A 27,423-nucleotide genomic window follows, 5' to 3' on the forward strand; every position below is an offset into this window, starting at 1 on the left:
CTTCACTGGGGAGCTTGTTAAGAATGCAAATTCCCCTGTGGTCCGGTGGTTAGGACTCCGGGCCTTCACTGCCGAGGGCCTGATCCCTGGTGGGGGAACTGAGATTCTGCAAGCTGCAGCTAAAAGAAAGAGAGAAAGAAAGGAAGGAAGGAAAGGAAAGGAAGAAAAAGCAAATTAAACCATAACTTTTGGGGGCGGAGCCCAGCAACCTGCACCTTAAACTTTGAGATTCTCTGCTTGTAAAGCATTTGCTAGTTGGACGTAGTCCAAGGCCCAGCTTTGGCATTCATTCCCTGGAGCTTGCTAGAAATGCTGAATCTCAGGCCTGCATTTTAATAAGATTCCAAAACATTCCAACTGTGAGTGATCCACCCTGCAGCTGAGCAGACCTCGGAGCTCCTGCAGCGCAGGAGTAGGGGCTGAGCCACTGTAGACAGCGTGTTTCTCCAGGACTGGGTGAGCTGGAGGGCGACACGTGCGTTCCTGCTGTGGTTGCCCTGCCTTCCCTGCCTGGGGCCTGGGCCAGGAGAGGTGGCCCGAAAGCAGATCATCCTTAACCTCACCTCTGTCTTGTGTCTTACAGATTAATTTCATCCTTTTTATAAACATTCTAAGAATCCTGATGAGAAAACTTAGAACTCAAGAAACAAGAGGAAATGAAGTGAACCATTATAAGTAAGTGGAAGGCAAAGACGGGCACTCAGTCAGTCAGCAGGCATTTACAGAACACCTACTGTTTACCCAACTGGTGCTCGGCACTTTAGAGGTAGAGGAGTAGGAAGAATTGGGACCTCATCCCAGTGGGGTGGAGGGAAGGAGGAGTGGGTCCTTTCCTCTCCATAGAACTGCCCTGGAGGTGGGGAGGAAAGAAATCTAAGCAGGACCCCTGTAGGCAGATATCTCACCCTTGGGACAAGGCTAGGGAGTCAGGGGCCCAAATTCAAGTTTTTATGGGGACAGTGGCCCTCCTTATCTGAGGGTTTTGCATCCAAGGATTCAACCAACCTTGGATTGCAGATTGCATATATTTGGGGGAAAAAATCCAAATCAAAACATTTTCATTATATGAAGTATTATAAGTAATCTAGAGATTATTTAAATATTTGGGGACATGTGCATAGGTTTAAGCTAATACCCCATTTCATATAAGCGACTTGAGCATCCAAGGATTTCTTTGTCTGCGGAGGGTCTGGAGCCAATCCCCATGGGTGCCGAGGGTCGACTGTATGTACACACTAGAAAATAATAAATACACACTAGAAAAATAAAAATACATACACACTATAAAAAATAAATACACACTAGAAAATAGGGTGTATTTTCTAGCTTTCACTAGACCTTCACCAGATTTTCAAGATAATGTAATTCAAAAATACTTTAAAACCTTTAAGATGGTCAAGAAAGATGCTGTATTAGTCTGCTCAGGCTACCATAGCAAGACATCACAGATTGACTGACTTAAGTAAGAGAAACTTAATTCCTCACTATTCTGGAGGCTAGAAGCCTAGGAATAAGGTGTTGGCGGATTTGAATTCTCCTGAGGCCTCACTCCTTGGCTTGTATGCAGCCGCTTTCTTGATGGATCCTCACATGGCCTTTTTTCTATACATGTACCACTCCCATATCTCTTCTTAAAACGACACCAGTTGATTAGACCGCAGTCCCACCCTGATGGCCTCATTTAAACTTAATCACCTCTTCATAGTCCCTATCTGCTAATACACTCACATTCTGAGGTACTAGGGCTTACTTAGAGCTTCAGCTTAAAATTTTTTGTTGTGGGGAGGGGGATACAGTTCAGCCCATGACAAATGTTAAAGACAAGTCAGTGTCCACCAGAGGCTTTCTCTGTGATGTTCTGGGTTCTCAGAATCAGCAGAGGCCTGGGTGGCTGGGTGACAGATTTTCCCAGAGTATCTTTAGAGCAGTGGCTCCAAAGTAGGGTCATGCTGGAGACCCAGAATAAAATTGCCAGAAAAAATGCAGGCTGCCCAGTTTAATCCACGTCTTGGATAAACGGCTAATAGTTTCTTTGGTACCTACACCAAAAAAGAAAAAAAAAAACCACAACAAAACAGCTTTCTGTTGTTTATCTGAAATTCAAATTGAACTGGGCATCCTGTGTTTTTGTTTGCTAAATTTGGCAACCTTCCCTAGGAAGAAAACAAAGGAGCTTCTCCTTACAGATATTCATTATCCAACAAATGAGAATGGTGGCTTTGCTAATAATATGTCAGACAGTGTGGGATATTTTAATAGTAACACATGCACATACGTTATAGCATTATTCCTGTGGCTGCGGGTTCAAAGCATCTTACTTGACAGGGTTGCATAATCCAAGAGTTTGGAGAGTGGCCATGGACTGGTAAGTACTGAATCCAGGTACTGTGTATGCGGGAGCTGGAGGTTTTCCAAAACGAAAGTAAATGAACGAGCAGTGGGGACAGTGGCAGAGCCTCCGCAGTCAGGCAAGGTGGGGGTGCTTGTGGGCGTGGGCTTGCCTGAGACTGCGGTGCCTCTGTGTCCCCAGGCGTCTGGCCAAGTCCACCCTCCTGCTGATCCCCCTCTTCGGGATCCACTACATCATCTTCGCCTTCTCCCCTGAGGATGCCATGGAGATCCAGCTGTTCTTTGAATTGGCCCTTGGCTCATTCCAGGTAAGCTCCAGGGACGGTGACTTTAAGGTGAAAGGAGGCCTTCTCTCTCTCCTTAAAGAGGCCAAAACCCAGATCTTCCCGAGGGCAGAGGAACGCCTCATCTGGCAGAGACCTAGGAGAGGCAGGGGCAGGACCCCACTGCGCTGTGTGACCCTCAGTGGGTCCCAAGTTCCCCCCACCAGTCACGTGTCACATGGGGGTGGGAGACGCAGCGCAGGAGAGAGACTGGCTCCAGGGAGGACAGAAGGGAATGTAACCCTGGTGAGCTAGACCACACAGCTCTCAGCAGTTAGAGAATGCAAGCACTGAGGGCTTGAGCTGAGCCATCAGGGAGTGGAAGGGGCAAGAAGATGAGCATAGGGAGAGGAGGGTTGGGTGGAAGGCTGTTTAGAAGAATATGCTCATCTGCACCCTGGGAAGTCCATAAAAACGCCCCAAGCTGGAAAGTCCAGAAGCAACAACATCAGCATATTCTGCAGAATCAGTCAGGAGAGTTCCAAGTCTGAGGAACAGGAAACGGGGGCAAGGAGGTCAGGAGGCTACTGTTTTTTCCTTTTCTTTCTTTTTGTTTTGGTGACAAGAGACATTTGACTCTTTGAAACAAATTACATACACAATTTACTAAAAATAAAAACCAACTTTAAAAAAAGGAAAAAAAGGGGAGAGGAGAAAGGACCTACCTACTAATTCAACTAGATGTTGTAGTTAAAAAATATAGTAAACCTATTTGGCCAGAAGAGACTTTTAGCATGAATCCCAAACTTCACAATGTTATTTGTTTATATACTCATAACTATCTCCTTCCAAAAATAATATGATGTAGTTTTCAGGGAAAACATACAAAGGACAAAAAAATAAGCAGATGAGGCATCAGTGAATAAAGAAAATAAAGCCAAAATTGAGTTCATACACAGAAACAAATTTGGTGAAGTTCTCTAAAGAGGGGAGAAGTGTGTCATAAACTTTGGTTTGGAGCTTCCCAGTAGCCAAAGCAAAGACAGAAACACACTGTTTCAAGACTTAGATGCAAGCAGCCTGGTTCCCAGGGAAAGCCTAGGATTATAGTTTTGGGGCCTGAGAGAAATCTCTCCCAGTGGGTTTTCCCGAAGAAGCCAGCTTGTCATCAACACACAGACCATCCACAGAGATGGGCAGGCCTTGGCCTCAGGGTGAGGCTGGGTGCCTCCCTCATTCCTGGAGCTCTATTTCGGACAGGGTGTGCCCAGAGTCATCTCCCTCTGTCCTGCTCAGGTTCCAGGGAAGACGCATCACTGGGAATGCATTCCTGAGTGGGGTCTGGCCCTAAGCCATGCCTGCAGACCCCACCCCAGGGCTGTCCCGGCTGCACTCTTCTGAGCCTCTTCTCTGCCCAGAGACTTTCGCCGGCACCCCAGGTCCCTGGGGAGCTAGTCTCTCTGTATAATCCATGAGCTTTTTCTCTGGATCAGGAAGCTCCACGTAACATGGGGGAAGGTTGGGCTCACCATGGCCTTTTTTATCAGGTGGGCGGGGCTGTCCACAGATGGGTGGAAGGTCTTGACCCAGCTGACAGAAGTGGGTAGTGACCCCGATGAGAACCTGGAGACCCAGGACTGCATAGATGGGGACTTCCTGTCTCTGGAACTAGGCTTGTGGCTAGGGTTGCAGACTACACCAATGGAAGGCCATTTGGCTCCTCTCTGGGGACATGTTTATTAAAACCAAAAGCACTTTCCTAAATGTTCCCATAGGAATGTTTTAGTTCAATTCAGTTCAGTCGCTCAGTCATGTCCGACTATTTGCGACCCCATGGACTGCAGCATGCCAGGCTTCCCTGTCCATCACCAACTCCCAGAGCTTATTCAGACTCATGTCTATCGAGTCGGTGATGCTATCCAACCATCTCATCCTCTGTCATCCCCTTCTTCTCCTGCTTCAACCTTTTCCAGCATCAGGGTCTTTTCCAGTGAGTCAGTTCTTCACATCAGGTGGCCAATGTCTTAGAGTTTCAGCTTCATCATCAGTCCTTCCAATGAATATTCAGGGCTGATTTCCTTTAGGGTTGACTGGTTGAATCTCCTTGCTGTCCAAGGGACTCTCAAGAGTCTTCTCCAACACCACAGTTCAAAAGCATCAATTCTTCGGTGCTCAGCTTTCTTTATAGTCCAACTCTCACATCCACACATGACTACTGGAAAAACCAAAACTTTGACTAGATGGACCTTTGTTAGAAAAGTAATATTTCTGCTTTTTAATATGCTGTTTAGGTTGGTCATAGCTTTTTTTCCAAGGGGTAAACGTCTTTTAATTTCATGGCTGCAGTCACCACCTGCAGTGATTTTGGATCCCCCAAAAATAAAGTCTGTCACTGTTTCCATTGTTTCCCCATTTATTTGCCATGAAGTGATGGGACAGGATGCCATTATCTCAGTTTTCTGAATGTTGAGTTTTAAGCCAGCTTTTAAACTCTCCCTGTATGCAGGTCAGGAATGCAACTGTTAGAACTGGACATGGAACAACAGACTGGTTCCAAATAGGAAAAGGAGTATGTCAAGGCTGTATATTGTCACTCTGCTTATTTAACTTACATGCAGAGTACATCATGAGAAACGCTGGGCTGGAGGAAGCACAAGCTGGAGGAATCATGATTGCCGGGAGAAATATCAATAACCTCAGATACGCAGATGATACCACCCTTATGGAAGAAAGTGAAGAAGAACTAAAGAGCCTCTTGATGAAAGTGAAAGAGGAGAGTGAAAAAGTTGGCTTAAAGCTCAACATTCAGAAAACTAAGATCATGACATCCGGTCCCATCACTTAATGGCAAATAGATGGGGAAACAGTGGAAACAGTGGCTGACTTTATTTTTGGGGGCTCCAAAATCACTGCAGATGGTGACTGCAGTCATGAAATTAAAAGACGCTTACTCCTTGGAAGGAAAGTTATGACCAACCTAGACAGGATATTAAAAAGCAGAGACATTACTTTTCTAACAAAGGTCCATCTAGTCAAGGCTATGGTTTTTCCAGTAGTCATGTATGGATGTGAGAGTTGGACTATAAAGAGAGCTGAGTGCCGAAGAATTGATGCTTTTGAACTGTGGTGTTGGAGAAGACTCTTGAGAGTCCCTTGGGTTGTAAGGAGATCCAACCAGTCCATCCTAAGAGATCAGTCCTGGGTGTTTATTGGAAGGACTGATGTTGAAGCTGAAACTCCAATACTTTGGCCACCTCATGCGAAGAACTGACTCATTTGAAAAGACCCTGACGCTGGGAAAGATTGAAGGCAGGAGGAGAAGGGGACGACAGAGAATGAGATGGTTGGATGGCATCACTGACTCAATGGACATGGGTTTGGGTGGACTCTGGGATTTGGTGATGAATAGGGAGGCCTGGCGTGCTATAGTGCATGGGGTCGCAAAGAGTTGGACACGACTGAGCAACTGAACTGAACTGACTGAAACTCTCTGCTTTCACTTTCATCAAGAGGCTGTTTAGTTCTTCACTTTCTGCCAAAAGGGTGGTGTCATCTGCATATCTGAGGTTATTGATATTTTTTCTAGCAATCTTGATTCCAGCTTGTGCTTCATTCAGCCCATAGGAATGTTTACAAAGAAAATGAAAGATCTTTAAGGGTGTTTTTTTTTAAAAAAAAGAACCATTGTTCAAATACAGACATATATATCATTTTATTATATTTTATACATATATATAGTGATATAATAAATATTTTAAAAATTATATATTATGAACATTTTTTCCATATCCAAAATTCAAATGAACAATATAATGAACCTGCATATAGCCCTTATCCTCTGTGACCTGTCCTATTTCACCTCCATCTACTCCCCATCTCTCATCATTTTACACAAACTCAAGTCATCATGTTATTTCAAATGTAAACATTTTAGTATGTATATTTTCTGAAAGACAAGAACATAAATAAGGACATGCGGAGCCACAATACCATTATCACTGTCATATATTCCTAAAGACTGAAGTTTACTAGGGGCTTCCCTGGTGGCTGACAGTAAAAAATCCGCCTGTAGTACAGTAGATCTGGGTTCGTTCTCTGAGTTGGGAAGATCTCCTGGAGAAGGGAATGGCTACCCACTCAGTGCTGCCTGGAGAATCCCATGGACGGAGGAAATAGACTACAGTCCATGGGGCTGCAGAGTCAGCTCCTCCTAATTTTAGAAATACTTGCTTACTGAGGGAAATCTGGAAGTAAGGAGAAGTTAAAATAGAAAGGCAAATTCATCCAAACTCTCATAACCCAGTGTAATAACCTCTGTTAAAATGATGTGTTTACTTCTAAGTCTCCTTTCTACCCAAGAAGACATACACATGTACACACACTTACACACATGTAATTGAGATCATGATGTATGGTTTTTTAACCCCCCTTGTTATATTTAATTCTCTATCATTCCACCATGAACCTTTTTCCAGCTCACTAAAATTCTTCAGAGACTGCATTTTTAATGACTGTATAAAAACTGGTATTTCCTAAACTTGTTGGCTGTGGGAGGCCACCCTCTACTTACCTGGGGCACATCTAACCCACTCTCACCCAGGGCTCCTGCCCTCACTTGAACAGAGAGACTGTGTCTCCACATCTCTGAGGCCAGGCAACCCCTGTCCACTGAGGGGCAGCAGGCTGACCTCCAGCTCCAGGCCCACCGAAACTTGTGACTCAGGTCCCTCACCTGGAAGCAGGGATCCTCCCTGCCTACCTTCCAGAGCTCTGGCAAGGATGAAGTGAAGCACCTGGAACCCAGAAGCCATGATTCCATAGGCTGAGCTGTGGCCCAAATCCAGCTCTGGATTATTGCAAAGCCTGCCCTTCACTCTCTCTGACAGCAACTCCTAATCAATGATGCCCTTTTGAACCACCTAGGGATCTTTCAGAGCTGCTGCTGGTCCCACCCCAGACATTCGGATTCGGGGCACAGAGTGCACCTGGGCCAGAGCTCCCAAGCGATCCTCATGTGCGGCCAGACTTGGAAACTGCTGCCCTGAGTACCTCTTCCTGCCCCACCCCCATAGCCCCCGTTTTGTGTGACATCATCCACGTCTGAGACTCCAGAGCAGATCCTTCTAGTTTGTCTCTAAAACTCTTGTTAGAATGCTGGGATCCCAGAGCAGTTACGTGTGTGAAGCCCACTGTAAACGGGCTGGTTCATCCCTCTTTGGAGTCCTGTCCATGTCTTAAGTAGCCAGGAGCAGGCCTGGTTGGCCCTGGGAGGAGGGGTTGGGGTACCTACAGTCAGGCTGTGGCACCCAAGCTCTGTGGGGCAGGGTGCTCGCCAGCCGAGGAGCCTGAGGGCAGGGCCTGTTAGGAAGGGCAGGCTGGCCCTCGAGGGTCCTTAGGTGAGCCGGACATCCAGACTGCTGGACCCTGTTCAAAGCTCATGGTTCCATACAAGCCTTAGGCCTCAAATTCCGCATCTCATCTTGGAGTCCCTGACTGGTGGGCTCCACGCCAGGATTCTGGGGATACCATTGGGAAAAGAGGAGTCCAGATGCTGGAGAGGGAGAGTCCTGATAGGCACGACGCCCACCCCACAAGGGAACTTAAAAGCAGACGTGGCCCTGAGGCCTCTGACTTTGGAGATGTGAGTGGGGAGTCAGGCCCCCTGTTCGCTGACTGAGACCTGCACTTGAGCTCTGCTCAGACTTCAGTTACATTAAGCAGAAGCTTCTAACTCAGCCGCAGGGACCAGGCAGGTCACTGGAATTAATAAGGGAGGCCGCCCGGGAGAAGCAGGGCTCGGTGGCCCCTGAGGCATGCCCATCCCACCAGGAGCTGAGCGGGTGGGGCAGCCATGTGAACCCCTGGGCCTGGGTGGGCTTGTTTGCAGGACCAGCTGGAAATCTGGAGAGGTTTAAACAGGGACAGCTACTCAGATAGAAAGACGAATGTGTGACTGTGTGGTCAGAGCAGAGCCCTGGGCGGCATGGACTAGCCTCATGTGCCACCGTTCCCTGCTTCTCTGGGATGGCCCACCTTACTAATTCCCATGACCTGCCTGGTCACCGAGCTTGAGGTGGCAGCCTCTGTTTAATGTGACTGACACCACCCTGTGCAGGGCACCCCCCTGGGCCCGGGGTCATTCTTGCCCCCAAGGGTCTCAGCCTGTGTGGGTGATGCCAGCCACTGCAGGGCCAGAGAGGAAACCCCTCTTCCCCCTGGGGAAGGACAGGCATGGGAAGGCTCTGGAATAGTCATGGGGAGAAGTGAGCCTGGGGCTGGTGATGAAAGGACCCCAGGGGACTAGGAGGCCGAATGCTGGAGCCCCTCACCGATCCCGTTGCCCCTGCTTCCTCTCCAGGGCCTGGTGGTGGCCGTCCTCTACTGCTTCCTCAATGGGGAGGTGAGTGTTGGGGGTTGCTCTGCTGCCTGGGGAGCTCCTTTGTCATTGGATTGTGGTTCAGAAGGGCTACCTGGAAGGGGTGGCGGGGAGTGGGGTGTGGTGTGGGTGGGGGAGACCAGGGCCTCCTGGCTCAGATCTGTCTTCCAGGAGTCTGAGCTCACTTAACGGGAGCAGCAGAATCACCCAGAGGCCTTGTTAAAACAACTTCTGGGTCCTCCCTTGTTTCTAAAACAGGCAAAAATGCGTCCCGTAGGTCTGAGGTGGAGGCTGAGAATGTTTTAACAAGCACTCCAGGTGATTCTGGCCCTCAGGCAAATTCAGGAAATAGAAAGTGCAGGCACTCCAACCCTAACTGAGGCTGCTGACTGCTGGTTGCCTGATGAGTGACCTCGATCACTGCCCTGATCTGGGCCTCGGGCTTCCCATCAGTAAAGAGTGACTCAGGTGAAACGTCTGCCCCTCCATCCTCAGAGACCTCCAAAGAGTGTGACTGCTGAGCAGGGCTGAGGGAGCTGCACGCTTAACTTTCAGTCTCTGCGCTTGCCCAGAGCATCTGGGTCGGGACAGGAGGCTCCTGGCACAGAGGCCATGCAGTTGAAGTTACTTGAATGTGGTACTGTATGCAAATAAACCCTTCCTGTGGCTGTCAATCATCTGGTTCGCCGCCCCACTTGAATGGGCGTAGCCTCTGATATTTTTCCAAAAGTCAAGCATCATACCTGGCCTCAAATGCTTTGCTGCTGCAGTTGAGGGTTGTGAAGGAATTCCAAAGAGTACCCCCTGGTCCCTAGATGAGTTCTGAGCTAGAGTGGCTTCATGGGGACGTGTCCTCTTGCCCCAGGTGACCATCTGGAGATTGTGAAATGTTCACAGGCCCCTTCTTCAGGATAGGTTTGCTGAGGTTGCTGGTGAAAGGTCCCAAGGGAAAGGGGCCCCTCTACCTATGGATGTCAGGGCTGAAAATGGTAAATCTGAGTGAAGGGGAGGGCATGCCCTCTGGGCAGGAGTGGCAGAGCCTGTGCTGAGGCCCCGGGGGAAAAAGCAGGACCGAGCAAAGATCGCCCTTCCCTCCTGGCTGACTCCTGATCTCTGGGGGCAGGTGCAGCAGGAAGTTCAGAAGAAGTGGCGACAGTGGCACCTGCGTGAGCTCCCATTGCGGCCCGTGGCCCCCAGCTCCTCCTTCAGCAACGGCATCAAGGCCAGCCCCTCGGAACAGAGTCGGGCCACCCGTAGGACCAGTGTCATCTGAGGCTGCCCAGCCCAGGTCCTGAGCCTGCCTTCCTGCCAGATGCTGTGTGGTCTCTCCAGTGACTATTGTACCCCTCCTCCTGGCCTTGGGGTGGGGTTGTGGTGATGCTTCCTCAGAACTGATGGGGCCTGGGACAGCAAGAGGGCCTGGGATTCAGATCTGTTGAGTTTCCTGGAAAGAGTAGTTCAGGGGTCTCAGGAGAGGGCAGGGGAATAAATGGTAACTGGGATAAGACTTGGTATTTGTCGGTCCTCTTGTCCTTGAGGCACAAGGTGGAGGATGCTGACCCCCGCTACCTTCTGGAGAAGGGGGCTTCCCTGGCCTCCCTGCTCCAGTTTTCAGGGATAAGCTTAGAAGCCCAGTGAACCAGAAGATAGTGAAGAATAATGAAGCCTGGCGTGCTGCAGTCCATGGGGTCACAAAGAATCAGACACGACTTAGCAACTGAACAACAATAGCCAGTGAACCAGAGAAATTGCCCTTGGCCTTGGGTGGACCCTCCCCAGCCCTCATTGCAACTCACCCATCCAGCTCTTCCCCCGGCGCCTTCAAGACAACTCAATCAAGTTACAGGGAACCTTTTAATGACCCTAACATGGGATGGGGCACCCTGTTATTCCTGCTAAGTTATCTGTGGTGATGGTGGTTTAGACACTAAGTCGTGTCCAACTCTTGCGACCCCGTGGACAGTAGCTTGCCAGGCTCTTGTCCATGGGATTCTCCAGGCAAGAATACTGAAATGGGTTGCCATTTCCTTCTCGAGGATCTTCCTGATCCAGGGATCGAACCCGGGTCTCCTGCATTGCAGGCAGATTCTTTACCAACTGAGCTACGGGGGAAGCCCTCAGTTATGTGTAGTACTACAGAAAGTGGGGCAGAATCCATTTGACAGAAGAGATACCAAAGTCCTGTCACTTGACAAAGATACCCAGCTGGAAGTGGCAGCTTAGTGCAGGACTTTTGATTTTAAACCCCCAGGCTCGCTCCAAGGCTGTCTGTCTCCCCTGCTCCCAGGCCGGGATGAATGGGGGCCTGTCTCCCTGTCCCACTGGGGATTTTCATCTTATCTTTAACTGTCTGGATCTCAGTTCCCGCACATATCAGCATTCTTTTCCTGCTGGCCATGTGAAGATTAAAGGACTAAATATTTGAACCCTTTTACCAAACACTGCCTACGTGCTCAAGGAAAGCATTCTGGACAGGAGCAGAGGCGACCCCGCCCCCCAGAGTGGAGGGAAGGGCATCTTGCTGGTGGGTGGGCCCAGCTCTAGTCCTGGCTTTGGGTGACCTGGACAAGTGGCCCTGGCCCCCAACTTCTGCATCTCACCCCTGCAGACAAGGAAGTCACCCTCTCTCACCTCATAGACTGCCCCTGGGGTGAAAAGGCCAGCTTGCCCATTTTCCAAGGCTAAGACTACAGCCTGTATGGTTGATATAACTTTCTCCAGAGACCCCCATGAACTCTGTGCATCTTTGAATCAAGAAAAGTTTTTTTAAAAAGTCACCAGGTATAGGCACCCAGAAAGATGATCTGGCAGGGTAGAAACCTAAACCTCATGAGGCCAGAATGAACCAGGGAAGGCCTGAGATCACCAGGTCAGGAAGGGACACGTCGCTAGAATAGAATGAAATAGGCTGAGGGCGGAAAAAAACCCCACCTACTGGGCGGAAAAGGGACTGGAAGGGGGACAATTTAACGCACAAAAATATAAAGTGGCCGACAAGGGTGGAAATCTCCAATGGTTCCTGTCTCCTTCACCTGCAGGCCTCTGTATCTAGGCTGGTTGTTAATCATTATCCGAGGTTTGGCCAGTTCCCTGTACCCTGTGGAGTCCAGATACGTGCTCTCTGGAGTGTGTTCTAGGATCAAAAATGGTACCCTGAGGCTATCTGGCCCTGACCAAAGATGGACACGCTATGTCAGAGATCCATGCATTCCATGCTCAGTTGTGTCCAACTCTTTGCAACACCATGGACTGTAGCCTGCCAGGCTCCTCTGTCCATGAGGATTTTCCAGGCAAGAATACTGGAGTGGTTTACCATTTCCTCCTCCAGGGGATCTTCCCGACCCAGGAATCGGGTCTCCTGCCTTGGTAGGTGGATTTTTTACTGCTTGAGCCATCCGGGAAGTCCCTACATTAAGAGGACAATATTATAAGTTAGGCAGCTCTCCTGGAAGGGCTTCAGGCAGTACTCAGAAGGAGAGTCCTCAGAGGGACAGCCAGCTGCTGGAAGCAGGGGTTATCCTGGGAATATGAGGTACCCCCAAAGGGCAGGGCTCAAATAAAGTCAAATGGCTTGAAAGCCTACTATATGCAAGCAGTCCTGAACCCTGCTTCCCTGGCGTGACCAAAGGGAAAATGCAAAGGCCCTTTGAGCTGGTGGAAGAAAGTCTTAGGCACTAACTGGACATCCTTTGCTGGAAGGATGATTCACTCTTAGTCTCCCAGGAGGCTCAGGAACCCTACAGCCTGCATTCCAGCAGGGTCAATAAAACAGGTGTCAACGTGCTTCCCTGTGCAGCCGGCCTGCGCACCAGTGACCCGAGCTGCTTCCAGGTCTATTCCCATCCCAGGAAGGGTTCAAGTAAAGGTTTTAAAATATGTTTATTCTTGTAAAATCAGCATCCTATATAACACGGCTGTGGGTAAACTGGAGCAGCTGGTGGCATGGAGGCTCCCACCTCATCTCTGGGCTGCAGACCAGCTGCAAAGACCCCTGGGCCACTGGCCCAAACACACCAAGGCCAAGAGGCATCAATTTGAACGTCACCTGTTGGAATTAGAAAAGTCTCATCTTTTCCACCCCTTGCACTGCACGGCATGTGGGACTCAGTTCCCCAGCCAGGGATCTAACCCGTGCCCCTTGCATTGGAAGCCCAGAGAGTCCTAACCACTGGGCCACCAGGGAAGTCTGGAAAAGTCCCATCACAGGCAGGCTTTCTGGTAGAACTGGATGTCCTTGGAGGAGGGTCCTAAACTTTTGTAGGCAGGCTCCAGGGATGCATGTTGTTGTGGGTGATGCTGTTGATGTGCAGGCCACTGATAGCATTCAGGAAGAGAAGGAAGGAAGCTGTGAAGTCGCTCCAGAACATCAGGGTGAGGCCCCAGAGTGTGACCTGGCTCCTGAGGAGGACCAGGAAGCTCAGGAGGCCCCCGAAGGAGAGGATGAAAGAGATGAGTAGGAGGGTGGAGCCCACAGCCCACTTCCGCCAAGCGAGGGAGTCCTCGCACACCTGGGACACTATGAGAAACTCCAGGCCAAAGATGGCGACCACCACAGCCAAGCTGGCCACGATGCGGGCCACGACCATGCCCGAGGCCAGCCAGGGCACCTGGGCCTGACTCAGGTCTCGGAGGCAGTGCAGCTCCGTCTGGTTGGAGGCAGTGCAGAAGCGCCACAGTCCGAAGAGGCGGTCACCCGCCAGGAGCCACTGGCCATCGCAGATGGAGATGGAGGAGAGGACCACAGCCAGAGAGGCACACAGGATGATGAGGCCTCGGGTGAAGGACTCAAAGAAGGACTGGGGGGGCCTCCTCTGGCCCAGCAGCCTCTGTGCCTGGAAGACAGCATGGGGCAGCACGTCAGGGAGGGGTCCTGCCTCTTCAGGGAGGACCCACAACATGCGGTTCAGCTTCCCACTGCCACTGGAACCCTTCTCCCATCCTGCCTGTTTCTGGCCCATCCTCCATTCAAGACCTATAAGCATTGGCTGTGGATTCAGTTATTTATCAGGCAAAGAGTTCCCTGCCCTTTCTTTAATGGTCTTATAATGAATAAAAAACCCAAATTCCATTTGCCTGTCTATATACTCTTTAGCCCATTCTGAAGTCAGAAAACCTGTTTGACCTGGCTGTTGTGACCTTGAGCCAGCAGGCAGCCTTGGAATCTTTATATGCAAAACAAGAACACTACACAGAGTTATTATTAGCACATCAATGTGGGTTTCCTCCCCTGGCTCCGGGTCTCCCCCAGTTTCATCCTAATCTGTACCTTCGGAATTTGCCAGAACCCAGGTGCTCAGTGATGTTTGCACTTTACCCTTCAGTCTGGCTTAGCCTGTACCTCACCCAGAACAGGCCACCACTAGGCTAAGTGTTCCATCAGCTTCTGGGGTTGGAAGGGGAGCCCCTGAGGTGCCACTTCGGTCTCTGGTTCCTGGAAAAGTGCACTGTCCTCTCTCCTGGAAACCTGGGCCAAGCGTCTAGTGAGGTGTCTCTTGCTACAACCCTGGGGCACCCTCCAGCCATGGTCCCCCAGCCCAGAAGCAAAAGGAATGCTTCAAAGAGTAGAACGCCTTAGATGGCCCACAAGCCCTCCCAGAGCACCCTCCCCACCACCCTGCTCAGGCACACGGTCCCCTTCGCATGCGGGGGACAAGCCTAGAATTTTCTTCCTCATCTATTGGCTCCTCTACTTGAAAGACTCTTCTGGCTGCCCCCCTTTCTCCATTCTTCATGTCTCGACTGAAACACCACCTCCGTACCCACCCAACCCAGAAGGGACTCCCTCTGGCCACTCTCAGAGGAACTGTTCTGTCTGAATAGTGGTGAATGTTATTGTCTGTCTCACTCGGAGACTGAGGTCTCCAGGAGGCCAGGGCCTTTCCTTAGCACCTGGCACCATGCTCAAGAGCCACGAGATAATGAACGTCAAGCTTGCAACCACTGCCACTTTCACCTGACGCTACTTTTAAACCATCTCCTGCCCAGTCCTAGATTATGCCCTAGATTATGTGAGTGTGGAAGCAGCCCAGGTTACACCTTGGTTTGGGAGGTAAGCAAAGCAGAAAACTCAAGCGTGATGATCACTGCTAGGGAAACCAACCAAAAGGGGACTCTAGGGTCAGCCCTACCCATGTGCAAACGGAGGCTTCCAGAGGCAGGCCTGGACCACCCCCTCAGTGAGGGGCAGAAAACAGGGCCACGCTCCTGGGAGACTCTGTGGTCAGAGCCCCAGTAGGAACATCAGGCTGCCTGCTAACCTGCTTACCTTAGCAGCCCCAGGGATACAGGAAAGAATCTTGTTTGCTTGCAGCACTTCTGCCTAAGTTAGGATCCCATTTCACCCTTAAACCCGAGTCTGGACTTCCTTGATGGTACAGTGGATAAGAATCTGCTTGCCAATGCAGGGGACAAGCATCCAATCCCCGGTCTTGGATGATTCCACATGCCAGAAGAACTAAGCCCGAGTGCCACAGTTACTGCAGTGAAACCTAGAACCCATGCTCCACAACAAGAGAAGTCACTGCAATAAGATGCCTGGGCACCACGATAAAGACTAGCCTCTAGGCTCGCCACCACTTTAAAAAAAAGAAGAAAAGAAATAGCTGCTTTTTCATTAAAAAAAAGAAGAAGAAGAACAAGCTAGTCTGGTGGAGTAGGAAACTTCATGGGGGTATGCAAAGACAGCAACTGTCAGAGGCCAAGGGACCTGCCCAAGAGCATTTACATCACAGTAAAGCTGGCACAGCGGCTCAACAGCTGTACCGTGTGTGGGGGTAGGGGTGGGGATGCCAGTAAATACTGACTTGGGCCATCGTGTGAGCGGCTCAGTATGGTGGTGAGGAACAGGAGTGGAGGGGACTGAGGGACCCCCAAGGACACTGATGCAGATCCAGACACAAAGGCAGCCTGGTGCACGGTAAAGAGCATTCAGGCGGGAGTCTAGGCTGTGGTTCTCAAACCTTGTCCCCTTGTCTCCTAGCAGGGGAAGGGACCCCCTCACTTCAACCCATCAGATCCCTTTTTCCTGCCAGAGCCACTGGGAATCTGAGTCTGTACTGAATTTCAATAGAAAAAATAGCTCTACTGCTAAGAAACCAAGGGAGCTTTGAAACCTCTGATTACAAACCATAAAGGTGTTTGTCTTTGCTTTCTTAACCCTCTTGACTCTTGTTTCTCATCTACATTCTGTAGGAGTTAGTGACCCCTGCAGGAAAGCATAGCCATGAAGGCACCTCACCCCTAGTTATAACACCCCTAGAGGTTAAATTTCTAGTATGGGAAAACCTCAGACGCAGGCAACAAGTCACAAGAATACAGCACCCAGAGGCCTTTTGACCTTGGACATCACGCTGTCTGGAGAAAAAGCACATGCCGTCCTGCACTCAGCCCCACCTGTCCTGGGCACAAACTGAACTTTAATCTCCAGGCCCTCAGACATTCAGAAAGACAGCTGACATCAGGTCATTTTCCCCCTCCCATCCCAAAGTAGGGCATCATTCAAACTCTGACACCAATAAAACTCCCAAGGATTAAATGAGATTATGCATATAAAGATGCTTGGCACATGAGCAGTCCTGATTTACCACAGCTAGTCCTAACATCAGGAACAATAAGGTATCTTGAGTCCTCGTTCCTCACCACTGCCCCCCACACCTGAGCTTTGAGCCATCCAAGAAATCCTCTCTTGGAGGTCAGTTGAGCCTCAGCATGGTCAGTGGAAGGCTTGTGGACCACCCAGGATGAGGGCAGTTGAGCCCTGTCCCTGATACTGCCCAGTCCAGCTCTGTGACCTTGGGCAAGTCACTTTAGTCTCTTAGGGCCTGGACTTTCTCCACTAAAAAAAAAAAAAAAAAAAAAAAGGAAGAGGTATTTCCCTTTTCATCCAGCTCCCTGAATGATTTCTAGTGACCTGTAGAACAGTGTCACTTGATACTCCTGGGCCATTGAGTCCACTGCCAAGATCCTGTCTTCCTCTACAACCCAGGACCCCATCTGATTCCATCACCCCCTAAGTAGACACTCTGGGCTGCTCACTACTCATTCTCCACATCACCCCTCCCTCCTTACTTGCCCCAACCCCCCACTGCCCAGTCAGCCCAAGCCAAGGTCAGGCCCTCTCATCAGCTGGAAATCCCGTCTGTGCTCAGCCACTGAGTCGTGTCCCACTCTTTGGGACCTCAGATTGTAGCCAGGCTCCTCTGTCCCTGTGATTCTCCAGGCAAGAGTACTGGAATGGGTTGCCATTTCCTCCTTTGGAGGAGCTTCCTCCACCCGGGGATCAACCTGGTTCTCTGGCATTGGCAGGGGGATTTTTTTTTTTCTTCAAACCACTGAGCATCCCAGAAAAATCCCTTCTACAGCTTCCTAAACAGTAAACCCATTCAGGCCAGCATGACCCCAGGACACTGGTGAGAGAGGTACTGGAGTCAGTCTGCTTGGTTTTTAGCTCTCTGACCTCTGACAAGTTATTTATCCCCTGGAGACAACTAGTTCTGCCTCCTGCCCTCGTGGAGGAGCTGAACCGAGTTCTGAACACCCCAACTGCATAGAACTGTCCCAGGCCTGCGGTTAAGTGCTCCTAAGCGACAGCGACTATCTTCAAGCACAGCCCCCCCCCCCTTCCCCGCCCCGCCGCCGCCAGTAGGGCTCCAGGGTTTTAACCTCATCTTTTCCGCCCACCACCCCCCAACCCCTTTCTCCTTCCTTCGCTAAAACTGAAGTCTTTCAACCTGGCTACTCCAGTCTTCCTGCCCCTCCCAACCCGGTAAGAAGCCCTCCCCCACCCCTTAATTCTGTCGCAGTTTCTAATCTAGCACCCACTTCCCCCGACCGCATCTAAATCCTGTTTGCAAGTCTCTCCCCAGCTGGGCCGCCGGCTCTTCGAGGCGGGATCACACCCGATCCCACCCTCCACGCAGAAGGTCCGGAGGCAGCCCGGTCGGGACTTCGGATAATGCCCAGAACGGTAGGGGGTAACTCGCAGCATCCCGCTCTCGGGCTGCAGAATCCCGGCCGCAGGAGGTTTGCGGGCGGCTCGTGGGTGGAGTTTCTCCTGTTCGGGCCAAGTCTGGCTCTCCTCGATTCTGGGGCTGAGCTGGCCGCCACTCGCAGGTCACTTCACGTGAGCCTCAGCCTCCGCATCTGTAAACTGGGCGGAGCTCTGGGGTCAGTGCTGCGGCGCTCTGGACGCTCGCGGGCTGAGTCTGCGGGCCTCTGACCGTCAGGACTATCAGGTCGGGAGACTAGCCGGCGGCACGTGTCCGCTGTGGAAGCTCGGCTGCCGGGTAGAATTGCACGCCCGAGGGGCGGAGGGAGACGGGCAAGTTGTCCAGCCAACGCCTCGCATCACTGAGAAACCTCATGTCTGCAATGCCGGCCCCTCACCTCACTGCAGTCTGTTCCCAGGTTTCCGCGCGTCCCAGAGACTCCGTCCCCGTCCCCCCCAAAGTCAGTTTTGCGAAGGAGAGATGGTATTTCTGGCCCCGGCTCAGGAAAGTTCTGGCTTCCCCAGACATGCCTCCTGCTCTGAGGAGCGAACCTCACTCTACAAGTGGATTCCGTCCATCCTCCGCCCCAGAAGCGCCCCTCCTTTTAAGAGGGACCCTTCTGTTGAACCTAACGGATGGAAACAGAGGACCCCAAAGACAACCGCCCGACTCCGAGACTTTCGGGAGCCTAGGGTGCGCGAAGGACCAGAGCGACAAGACGGAGCCACAGAGCAGCGCTGGGGTGGAGGAGTGGCCCCAGGTGGCTTCCTGCCTGCCCCCCGGGCCCTGGCAGGGCGCTCCTACCGCTCTCGTCGCGGCCGCTCGCTCACCTGGACGCCGAGGGCTGTCATCGTGCCACCCGGGCTCTTCGCGAACTCCCGCCAGCTGCCTCCGCGATCCCGAGCGCAGATCTGCTGAAGCAGACCGTTGCCGCTTGGGAAATCTCTCCTCAGGGGCCGGGGGCGGGGCGGTGGCGGGGCGGGGCGGGGCCGGGGCCGGGGGGCGGCCGGGGCCGGGGGGCGGGGCGGGCGGAGGGCGGGGAGGGGCGGGGCCGGGGGTGGGGCCGGGGCGGGGCGGTGGAGAGCGGTGGCGGGACCGGGGGCGGGCCGGTGGCGGGGCCGGGGGCGGGCCGGGGGCGGGGCGGGGCGGGCCGGGGGCGGGCGGGGAGGGGCGCTGGGTATCGGCAAACTTGCGGCTGCTGGCAGGGCTGCCGGCGGGGCTGCTCCCCGCCCGGGGCCGCTGGGTGGACGCTGAATCTGTGGGGCCGCGGCAAGGAGCCACCGGGGGGCGGGGACGGGGAGGCCAGGACACGGCCAAGAAGCGTAGGCTCGGGCGGCGGACTCGCGAAGTCCAGGCCCGGAGTTATTCCCTCGCCCTGAGGACTGCTGTGCGCGCGACACCGATTCCCCAACGGCAGGACCGCGCAGGCGGATAGGCCAGCGACCCAGGACCCGATTCCGCCCCAGCGGGTCCACCCGAGCGTCAGGAGAGGCAGAGGCGTCTCCAGCACCCAGTGCTGTGTGATCCCGGGCTCTTGTTTTTCTCTCGTGTTGTTCAGTCGCTAAGCCGCGTTTCATTCCTTGAGACTGGACGGACTGCATCTCGGCAGGCTTCCCTGTCCATCACCACCTCCCAGAGTTTGCTCAAACTCGTGTCCATTGAGTGGATAACTCCATCCAACCACCTCATCGTCTGTCGCCGCCTCCTTCTGCCTTCAATCTTTCTTAGTATCAGGATCTTTTCCAGTGAGTCGGCTTTTCTCATCAGATGGTCAAAGCATTGGAGTGTCCTCATCAGTCCTTCTAATGAATATTTAGGGTTAATTTTCTTTAAGATTTGGGCTTCCCTGGAAGCTCAGACGGTAAAGCGTCTGCCTACAATGCGGTACACCTGGGTTCGATCCCTGGGCCGGGAAGATTCCCTGGAGAAGAAAATAGCAACCCACTCAAGTATTCTTGACTGGAAAATCCCATGGACAGAGTAGCCTGGTGGGATATGGTCCATGGGGTCACAAGGAGTTGGACAGGACTGAACGACTTCACTTTCACTTTTCTTTCCTTTAGGATTGACTGGTTTGATTTCTTTGCTGTCCAAGAAACTCTCAAGAGTTTTCTCCAGCACCACGATCTGAAAGTATCAATTCTTTGGCACTCAGCCTTCTTTATGGTCCAACTCTCACACCTGAACATGACTACTGAAAAAACCATAGCTTTGACAACACAGACTGTTGTTGGTAAAATGTTGTCTCTGCTTTTTAATATGCTGTCTAGGTTTTTCATAGCTTTTCTTCCAAGGAGCAAGCATCTCTGAGCCATGGTTAATAAATGAGAAAATATTCATGAAAGATCAGAGTCTTGCCAGGCCCTCAGTTAAGTGTGAAAATAGTGGAATCTTCAGGGTAGTCTTTGCTGTGTCACTTTTCTCTCCCCCAAGGGGGGATGTACAACCCTAACACCCCCTCCCTCCCAAAGGGAGAATGTACAACCCTGCCCGCCTCCTTGCCACCTCCTGCGTGCATGCTAAGTTGCTTTAGTCATGTCCGACTCTTTGTGACCCTATGGACAGTAGCCCACCAGGCTCCTCTATGCATGGGATTCTCCAGGCAACAATACTGGAGTGGGTTGCCATGCCTTCCTCCAAGGGATCTTCCTGACCCTAGGATCGAACCTGCACTTCTTTAGTCTCCTGCATTGGCAGGTGGGTTCTTTACCACTAGCACCACCTGGGAAGTCACCTTGCTGCCTCAGGGACCATCAAAAAGGCAAGTGACAGGGATTTCTCTGGTGGTCCAGTGGTTAAGACTCTGCACTTTTATTGCAGTGGGCATGGATCCCTGGTTGGGGAATTAAGATCCTGCACACCAGGTGGTGGTCAAAAAAGTATTAAAAGAAAACAGCAAACAGGACAAAACAAAACTCATTGTTTTTCCTGGACTTTTTTTTCCAGTATAGTTTTGCTTTATTTTAAAAAGCATTTTATTATGATTTCCTGGACTTTTGACAAGGCCAGAGTTCTCAAGTCCCCACCCCCAAAGGGGTAAATTCCCACTAAGACCCTCCCCTCCCTTCTCAGTTGTAGAAAGGTGTGTGTTGATAAACAGGGAGGGGGTTTCTGCTTAAGGTAAATCAAAGTCTCCTTTCTCCTTAACTAAGTAGGGTGGATTAAATGATCTGGCTCATTCAGGCAGGCAGGTAGCCCCCCAGTGACTTCACTCACGTTTGTAGTTGTTGTTCATTCACTGAGTTGTGCCCATCTCTTTGCGACCCTGTGGGCTGTAGCCCGCAAGGTTCCTCTGTCCATGGCATTCTCCAGTCAAGAATACTGGAGTGGGTAGCCATTCCCTTCTCCAGGGGATCTTCCCGACCCAGGGATGGAACCCAGGTCTCCTACATTGCAGGCAAATTCTTTACCATCTGAGCCACCAGGGAAGCCCCTCACTTGAGTTTACCCAAGGATATTTTCACTTAATGCTCCCACCCCGTTCTCCCTGTCAGATGTTCATCTGGTTCCAGTACTGCCTAATTTATGACACCTTGTCAAATCCCTGAATCCATCACCTACTTTCTTCTTCCTAAGATTCTGTGTGTGGTCAGGCACATTTGTGTGTATGCTGCCTGTTATGCTTTTTTGGTAAGAATAGAAAGTCTTGAATCAGTGGAATTTAGAGTGACATGTCTTGTCAGCAAGATCTCTGGAGAAGCAGAAATGACTTAGGAATAATCATGAGGAAGTGATGGTCCCCTTCCGATCATTTTATGGTCATAGGAAAGCCCAGGTTCTTCACTGATGGTCCAGTGATTAAGGCTCCATGCTTCCACTGCAGGGGGCACCAGTTCAGTCCCTGGTTGGGGAACTAGAGCCCACATGCTGTGTGTGGCCCAAGACACAGTCAAAGTCTAGGTGGAGTTTGTGCCAAGGACCAGGCATCCAATCTGGTCACCTGGGCCAGCCCTTCCTTTGAATTATAGGGTACCAGGGTTTCCAAGGTCCCTCCATGGTGCCAGTGAAACAGAAGGGAAGAGGGTAGGGCAGTCTGAGAACACGACATAAACTGGTTAGAATTAAATGGGTCCAAGATGTGGACAAGTCCAACTTCCACTAGACTTTGAGCCTAGTATATGTTCACTGTATCACATTAGATACATGACTTACCCACAGGTGCCATGACAGTTCCAAAGCCTACCATCAAAGGCCAAAGTGGATGATGATCCAATTTCTGGAAATCTCTTCTCCAAAGTAGTTGCAATAATCCTCCCACTCATTAGCCTGTGAAATTACTCAGTCCATGAAAGCTAACTGCACATTTTGAGGCTGCTCTCGCCTTCCGGGATGTCCCATACACTCTGTCTTTGGAATGTGTTTCTTTCTAAATAAATCCATTTCTAGAGGAAGAGATGTTTTGACAGAACCAGAGGTCTGAGTGAGACTATTGCTGGCATTGAAGATGAAAGGGAGCCCTTAGCCAAGGAATGAGAGCAGCCTCTAGAAATGAGAGCAGCCTCTAGCAGCATCTTCCAGTTCAAGATGGTAGAGTAGAAAGACGTGTGCTCATCATCAGCGAGTGCACCAAAATCGCAACTAGCTGTTGAACAACCAAGGATAGGAGAATGCTGAAACCCACCAAGAAATGATACCCCACATCCAGGACAAAATAGAGGCTGCAGCAAGATGGTAGGAGGGGGCACAATTATGATCAAATAAAATCCCACACCCACCAGGTGGGTGACCAACAAACTGGAGAACGATAATACCAAAGAAGTTCTCCCACTGTTGTGAAGATTTTGAACCCCACATCAGGCTTCCTGGTCTGGGGACCCAATATAGGGACTGGGAATCCCAGGGAATCTGACCTTGAATGCCAGAGGGATTTGAATATAGGACTTCCACAGGACTGAGAGAAACACAGACTCCAGTCTTGGAGCGCACAAACAAAATCTTGCACACACCAATATCCAGAGGAAGGGGGAGCAGTGATCCCACAGAAGACTGAACCAAAACTATCTGCTAGTGTTAGAGGGCCTCCTGTGGAGGTGTGGGTCGGCAGAGGTTCACCACATGGATGGGGGTACTGGCAGCAGCAGTCTGGGAAGGTCCCCCTTGGCATAAATCCTCTTGGATGTCACCATTAGGTCTACCATGGGGCTCGTAGAACCCAGGGCTGGGTCATCTCAGGCCAAAGAACTACCAGGGAGGAAGTGCAACCCCACTCATCAGCAGATAATTGGATTACAGCTTTACTGAGCAGATCCCTGCCCACCAGAGCAAGACCCGGTCCCTCCCATCAGGAAGCTTACGGAAGCCTTTTAGCCTCTTCCATTAGAGGGCAGACAGAAGAAGCAAGAAGAACCACAGTCCCACAGAGGCTAGAACAAAAGCCACAGTACAGAGAGTAAATCAGCATGAGAAAGAAAGTTTTGTCCCAGATGAAGGGACAAAGTAAAGCCCCAGGAAAACAACCAAATGAAGTGGAGATAGGCCATGTTCTGGAAAAAGAATTCAGAATAATGATAGTGAAGATGATTCAGGATCTCAGGAAAACAATGGATAAGATACAAGAAATATTTACCCAAGACCTAGAAGAGCTAAAGAACAGAGATGAATGATACACTAGAAGGAATTGATAGCAGAGTAACTGAGGCAGAAGAGCAGATAAATGGCCCGGAGGACAGAATGGTGGAAATCACTGCTGCAGAACAGAAAATAGAAAAACGAATGAAAAGGAATGAAGACAGCCTAAGAGACCTCGCGGACAACGATAAACACACCAACATTTGCATCATAGGGGCCCTAGAAGGAAAAAAGATAAAGAGCCTGAGAAAATATTTGAAGGGATAGTAGCTGAAAACTTCCCTAACGTGGGAAAAGAAATAGTCACCCAAGTCCATAAAGCACAGAGTCCCAGGCAGGTTAAATCCAAGGAGGAACACACCAAGACACATAGTAATAAAACTGGCAAAAATTAAAGACAAAGATAAAAGATTAAAAACAACAAGGGAAAAATGACAAATACCATACAAGAGAACTCCCATCAGGCTATTAACTGATTTCTCAACAGAAACTCTACAAGCCAGAAGGGAATGACATGATATATTTAAAGTGATGAAAGGGAAGAATCTATAACCAAGAATACTCTACCCAGCAAGACTCTCATTCAGATTTGATGGAGAAACCAAAAGCTTTCCAGAGAAGTAGAAGTTAAGAGAATTCAGCACCACCAAACCAGCTTTACAATAAATGCTAAAGGAACCCAGCTCTAAGCAGGAAACAAGAGAAGGAAAAGACCTACAGAAAATAAACCCCAATGGTAATAGGATCATAGATATTGATAATTACCTTAAATGTAAATGGATTAAATGCACCAACCAAAAGGCTGCTTGACCCCTCCCAAATTGTATGTAATTATTTTATATTGCTAAGTTAATCATGTTCCCATTATGGCTTGTGATTGTAATTATCTTTTATGTTTTTGTCTGGCTGTTGATTGTGAGGGCTTCCCTGGTGGCTCAGGTGATAAAGAATGTTCCTGCAATTCAGGAAACCTGGGCTCAATCCCTGGGTTGGGAAGATCTCCTGGAGGAGGGCTTGGCAACCCACCCCAGTATTCTTGCCTGGAGAATCCCTGTGAGCAGAGAAGGGAGTCTGTGGGCTACAGTCCATGGGGTTGCAAAGAGGTGGACACGATTGAGTGACTAAGCCGAGCACATTGATGGTGAAAATTGATAAAGATTTTTTACTATTGTGATTATGTAACTATTGCCCACTTAATACCATTGTTTCATGATTGGTCAACAGAAAAATAATAGAACCCTATATGACCAAAACTATCATTTAATAGAAAAACCTGTAACCACTTTTTAAAATCCAGATGCATATCAGAATTATCTTGGAATTTTTTGAAAAATCCCCAGAAGAAAAGAAAAAGCCCAGGTATTGCTTTTTCTCTCCAGAGCTCCAGATATGTTTCTAATGAGCAGCCAAGGACTGGACTATATGACACTCTTTCACTTTTATCTAGTTTCTTTCACTTTTTCTATCTCATATTCAGTGCTCCCATTTCGTTCAGTTTATGTTTTCCAGCTTCTCCATCTCTCTCTCTTTTTTTGTTTTTTGATGTTCTTTCTCAAGACTTTATCAAGCATAGTAGAAAAGCTTTTGTATACATATATGTAAATAGTATGTATAATACATATTTTTAGAAAGCTTATGAATTTTTGCCTGACTAAAAAATTATGACATTTTGATTCCCTTGTTTGACAGTATGAATAGAATGCTAGATTTCTAATTAAAAAACTAGATATGCAGTAAGCGACAAACATTTACTGTATAGCATGGGGAACTATAGTCAATATCTTGTAATAACCTATAATGGAAAATAAGCAGAAAAATAACATATGTGTCTGCATAACTGAATCACCTTGCTATACACCTGAAACATTGTAAGTCAATTATACCTTCAATAAAGAATATATATTAAGAAAGAAGAAATTAATCCACTTCTCTCCTAAAACTTTGTCTCTCAGCAAATTCTTTCTGCGATGAGACATGAAGAGCTTTCATCAAATCCCGAAACCAGGTGTGTGACCTCAGTTGGAAGACTGGGTTTTGGCTGGGTTCGCGTCCCGGCCACATGGGTTCGAGTCCCAACCTGAGTTGCATGATTTCGCCAGGTCTGAGCAGAGCAGGTTGGCAGTGCCTACTGCATTCCCCGGAGAGGCAGTGAGAGGCTGGCAGTCCTCTCGGCAGGAGGTGACCGTCTGGAGGGGCAGGGCTTCCCAGCGCGGGGTGGGAGCGGGGAGTTGGCAGGGGCAGAGGTGCCGGGGAACGAGAGGGCGGGCCCTTGCGGGGTGAGAAGCAGAGCAGCCTGGAGTGAGTGGTGGGACAGCAGAGAAGCTACCTTCTTGCTTGGCTCCATCTGCCTTTTCTCCACCTGTCCTACTTCTAGGCCTGGCCCGTGTCGGGGAAAGAGGACCAGTATAAAGCAAGGATGTGGCCCCCACTTGCCCCTCTGACCGCTCTTGTCTGATGAGAAAGACTCAGGCCCTTGTCTTATAATAGAACATCCCAAGGCAAGGGCACGGGTATCATTTAATGACTCAACCGGCTCCGTCAGCAAGTACCGCCCACCTCTAGACCTTCTTACTCTAGGCTGCTTCCTCTGCCCAAAATGTACTTCCTCAAGACCCTCACATCTAAGACCCACCACCTCACCCCTCTGCCTTGATTGCCACATCTGAAACAGAGCTCCTTTGTTCTCTTTTCGCTTCCCCCTTACCAGCCCCCACACACATCTCCTCTCCCTCCACAGTGTAAACTCCAAAAGGCCAAGGGCTCTGCCGTGTTCACTACTATATCCCTGGTGCCTGGGGCAGAGCCAGGCACATGTGTTGTTGTTGTTTAGTTGCTAAATCGTGTCTCTTTGAGACGCTGTGGATTGTAGCACGCCGTCCTCCACTATCTCCCAGAGTGTTCTCCAATTCGTGTCCATTGAGTCTGTGATGCTGTCTAACCATCTCATCCTCTGCCGCCCCCTTCTCCTTTTGCCTTCAATCTTTCCTAGCATCAGGATCTTTTCCAATGAGTCAGTTCTTCACATCAGGTGGCCAAATATTGGCGCTTCAACTTTGGCAACAGGCACATAGTAGGTGCTCAATAAATATTGAATATATGGATGAGCTAACTGTATACCTATTGTGTTTCCACTGTCCTGGCTAATGAGAGACAAAGAAGAAAAAGGCAAAGTTCCTGTCAGGGGTAAGATGCTTGGGTTTTAGGGTCAAAATCTGCCTCGCCTTCATTTCAGCTTCCTCCCCAGCCCCCCCAGTTCAGGCCCACATCCTCCTCCTGTCTGTTCCCTCACATCCTGTTCCACACCATCCCCTTCTGTCCCCGGCTCTAGGCTCCAGCACCTAACGTGGGTGGTGTTTAACAGCCTCCTGCTGGACCCGCCTGCCCTCACTCTCAGCCTCCTCTGTCCCTGCATGCAGCTTCCCGCTCCCTCCTTCCCCAGGCCCGCGAGGCTGCTGGCTGCTCTGCCCTCAGCGCCTCATGCTCTCCGCTGGCTCCGGCTGCATGTGCCCCCCTGGCACCCTGCGTGGGCAGCCCTGTGCAGCCTCAGGGGCCCTGTGTTCATGGTCCCCTGGCGTGACAGGCCTTCCCCGGTGACAGTTGGACAGGCTGTCACCTCTTCAAGGACCTCCGTTGACTTCGCCAGCCAGAGTCACGCCCCCACACACTTGAGCGTGATACTTTCATATTTTTTTTCTTTTGTATACATTGTCTCACTCTTTAAAAAAAATGTATTGAAGTACTGTTGATTTACAGTGCTGTAGACCTTCATATTCTCTTGATCATTAGTTAAACTTCTCTACTGGTCTGTTTCCCTCTCTAAAATACAACACGCAGCCTCAGCACTAGGCCTCTCTCTCACCCCTGCATGTTCATGGCCATA

At 50.2% G+C, this 27,423-nt stretch overlaps 2 protein-coding genes across 2 annotated transcripts in view; one reads left to right on the top strand and one right to left on the bottom strand.

Annotated features, from left to right (window-relative positions):
* SCTR (secretin receptor) overlaps nucleotides 1-10,417 on the top strand; it is a 67,206-nt gene extending 56,789 nt beyond the window's left edge. The window contains exons 10-13 of the mRNA XM_065927816.1: nucleotides 584-675; nucleotides 2,531-2,657; nucleotides 8,971-9,012; nucleotides 10,112-10,417. Of these exons, the coding sequence (XP_065783888.1) occupies nucleotides 584-675; nucleotides 2,531-2,657; nucleotides 8,971-9,012; nucleotides 10,112-10,261 (411 nt within the window). The 3' untranslated portion in view covers nucleotides 10,262-10,417. The remainder of the gene's footprint in view (nucleotides 1-583; nucleotides 676-2,530; nucleotides 2,658-8,970; nucleotides 9,013-10,111) is intronic.
* A 2,418-nt stretch (nucleotides 10,418-12,835) lies between these two features.
* Nucleotides 12,836-18,902, bottom strand: TMEM37 (transmembrane protein 37). Its single transcript, XM_065927818.1, has 2 exons — nucleotides 18,806-18,902; nucleotides 12,836-13,820 (listed from the first exon to the last, which is right to left on the bottom strand). Exons 1-2 carry the CDS (start codon nucleotides 18,824-18,826, stop codon nucleotides 13,236-13,238), a joined length of 606 nt encoding a protein of 201 aa, XP_065783890.1. The 5' UTR covers nucleotides 18,827-18,902; the 3' UTR covers nucleotides 12,836-13,235.
* Nucleotides 18,903-27,423: the final 8,521 nt, after the last annotated feature.

Source organism: Muntiacus reevesi, chromosome 3 (genome assembly GCF_963930625.1).
Source record: "Muntiacus reevesi chromosome 3, mMunRee1.1, whole genome shotgun sequence".
Classification (NCBI taxonomy): domain Eukaryota; kingdom Metazoa; phylum Chordata; class Mammalia; order Artiodactyla; family Cervidae; genus Muntiacus; species Muntiacus reevesi.

What these genes read in the sequence shown, in the direction of transcription:
- TMEM37 (XM_065927818.1), bottom strand. Translation starts at nt 18,826, where the DNA reads ATGACAGCCCTCGGCGTCCAG. An exon ending in TGACAGCCCTCGGCGTCCAG is followed by an intron (nt 13,821 to 18,805) that starts GTGAGCGAGCGG and finishes GCTGTCTTCCAG; the next exon opens with GCACAGAGGCTGCTGGGCCA.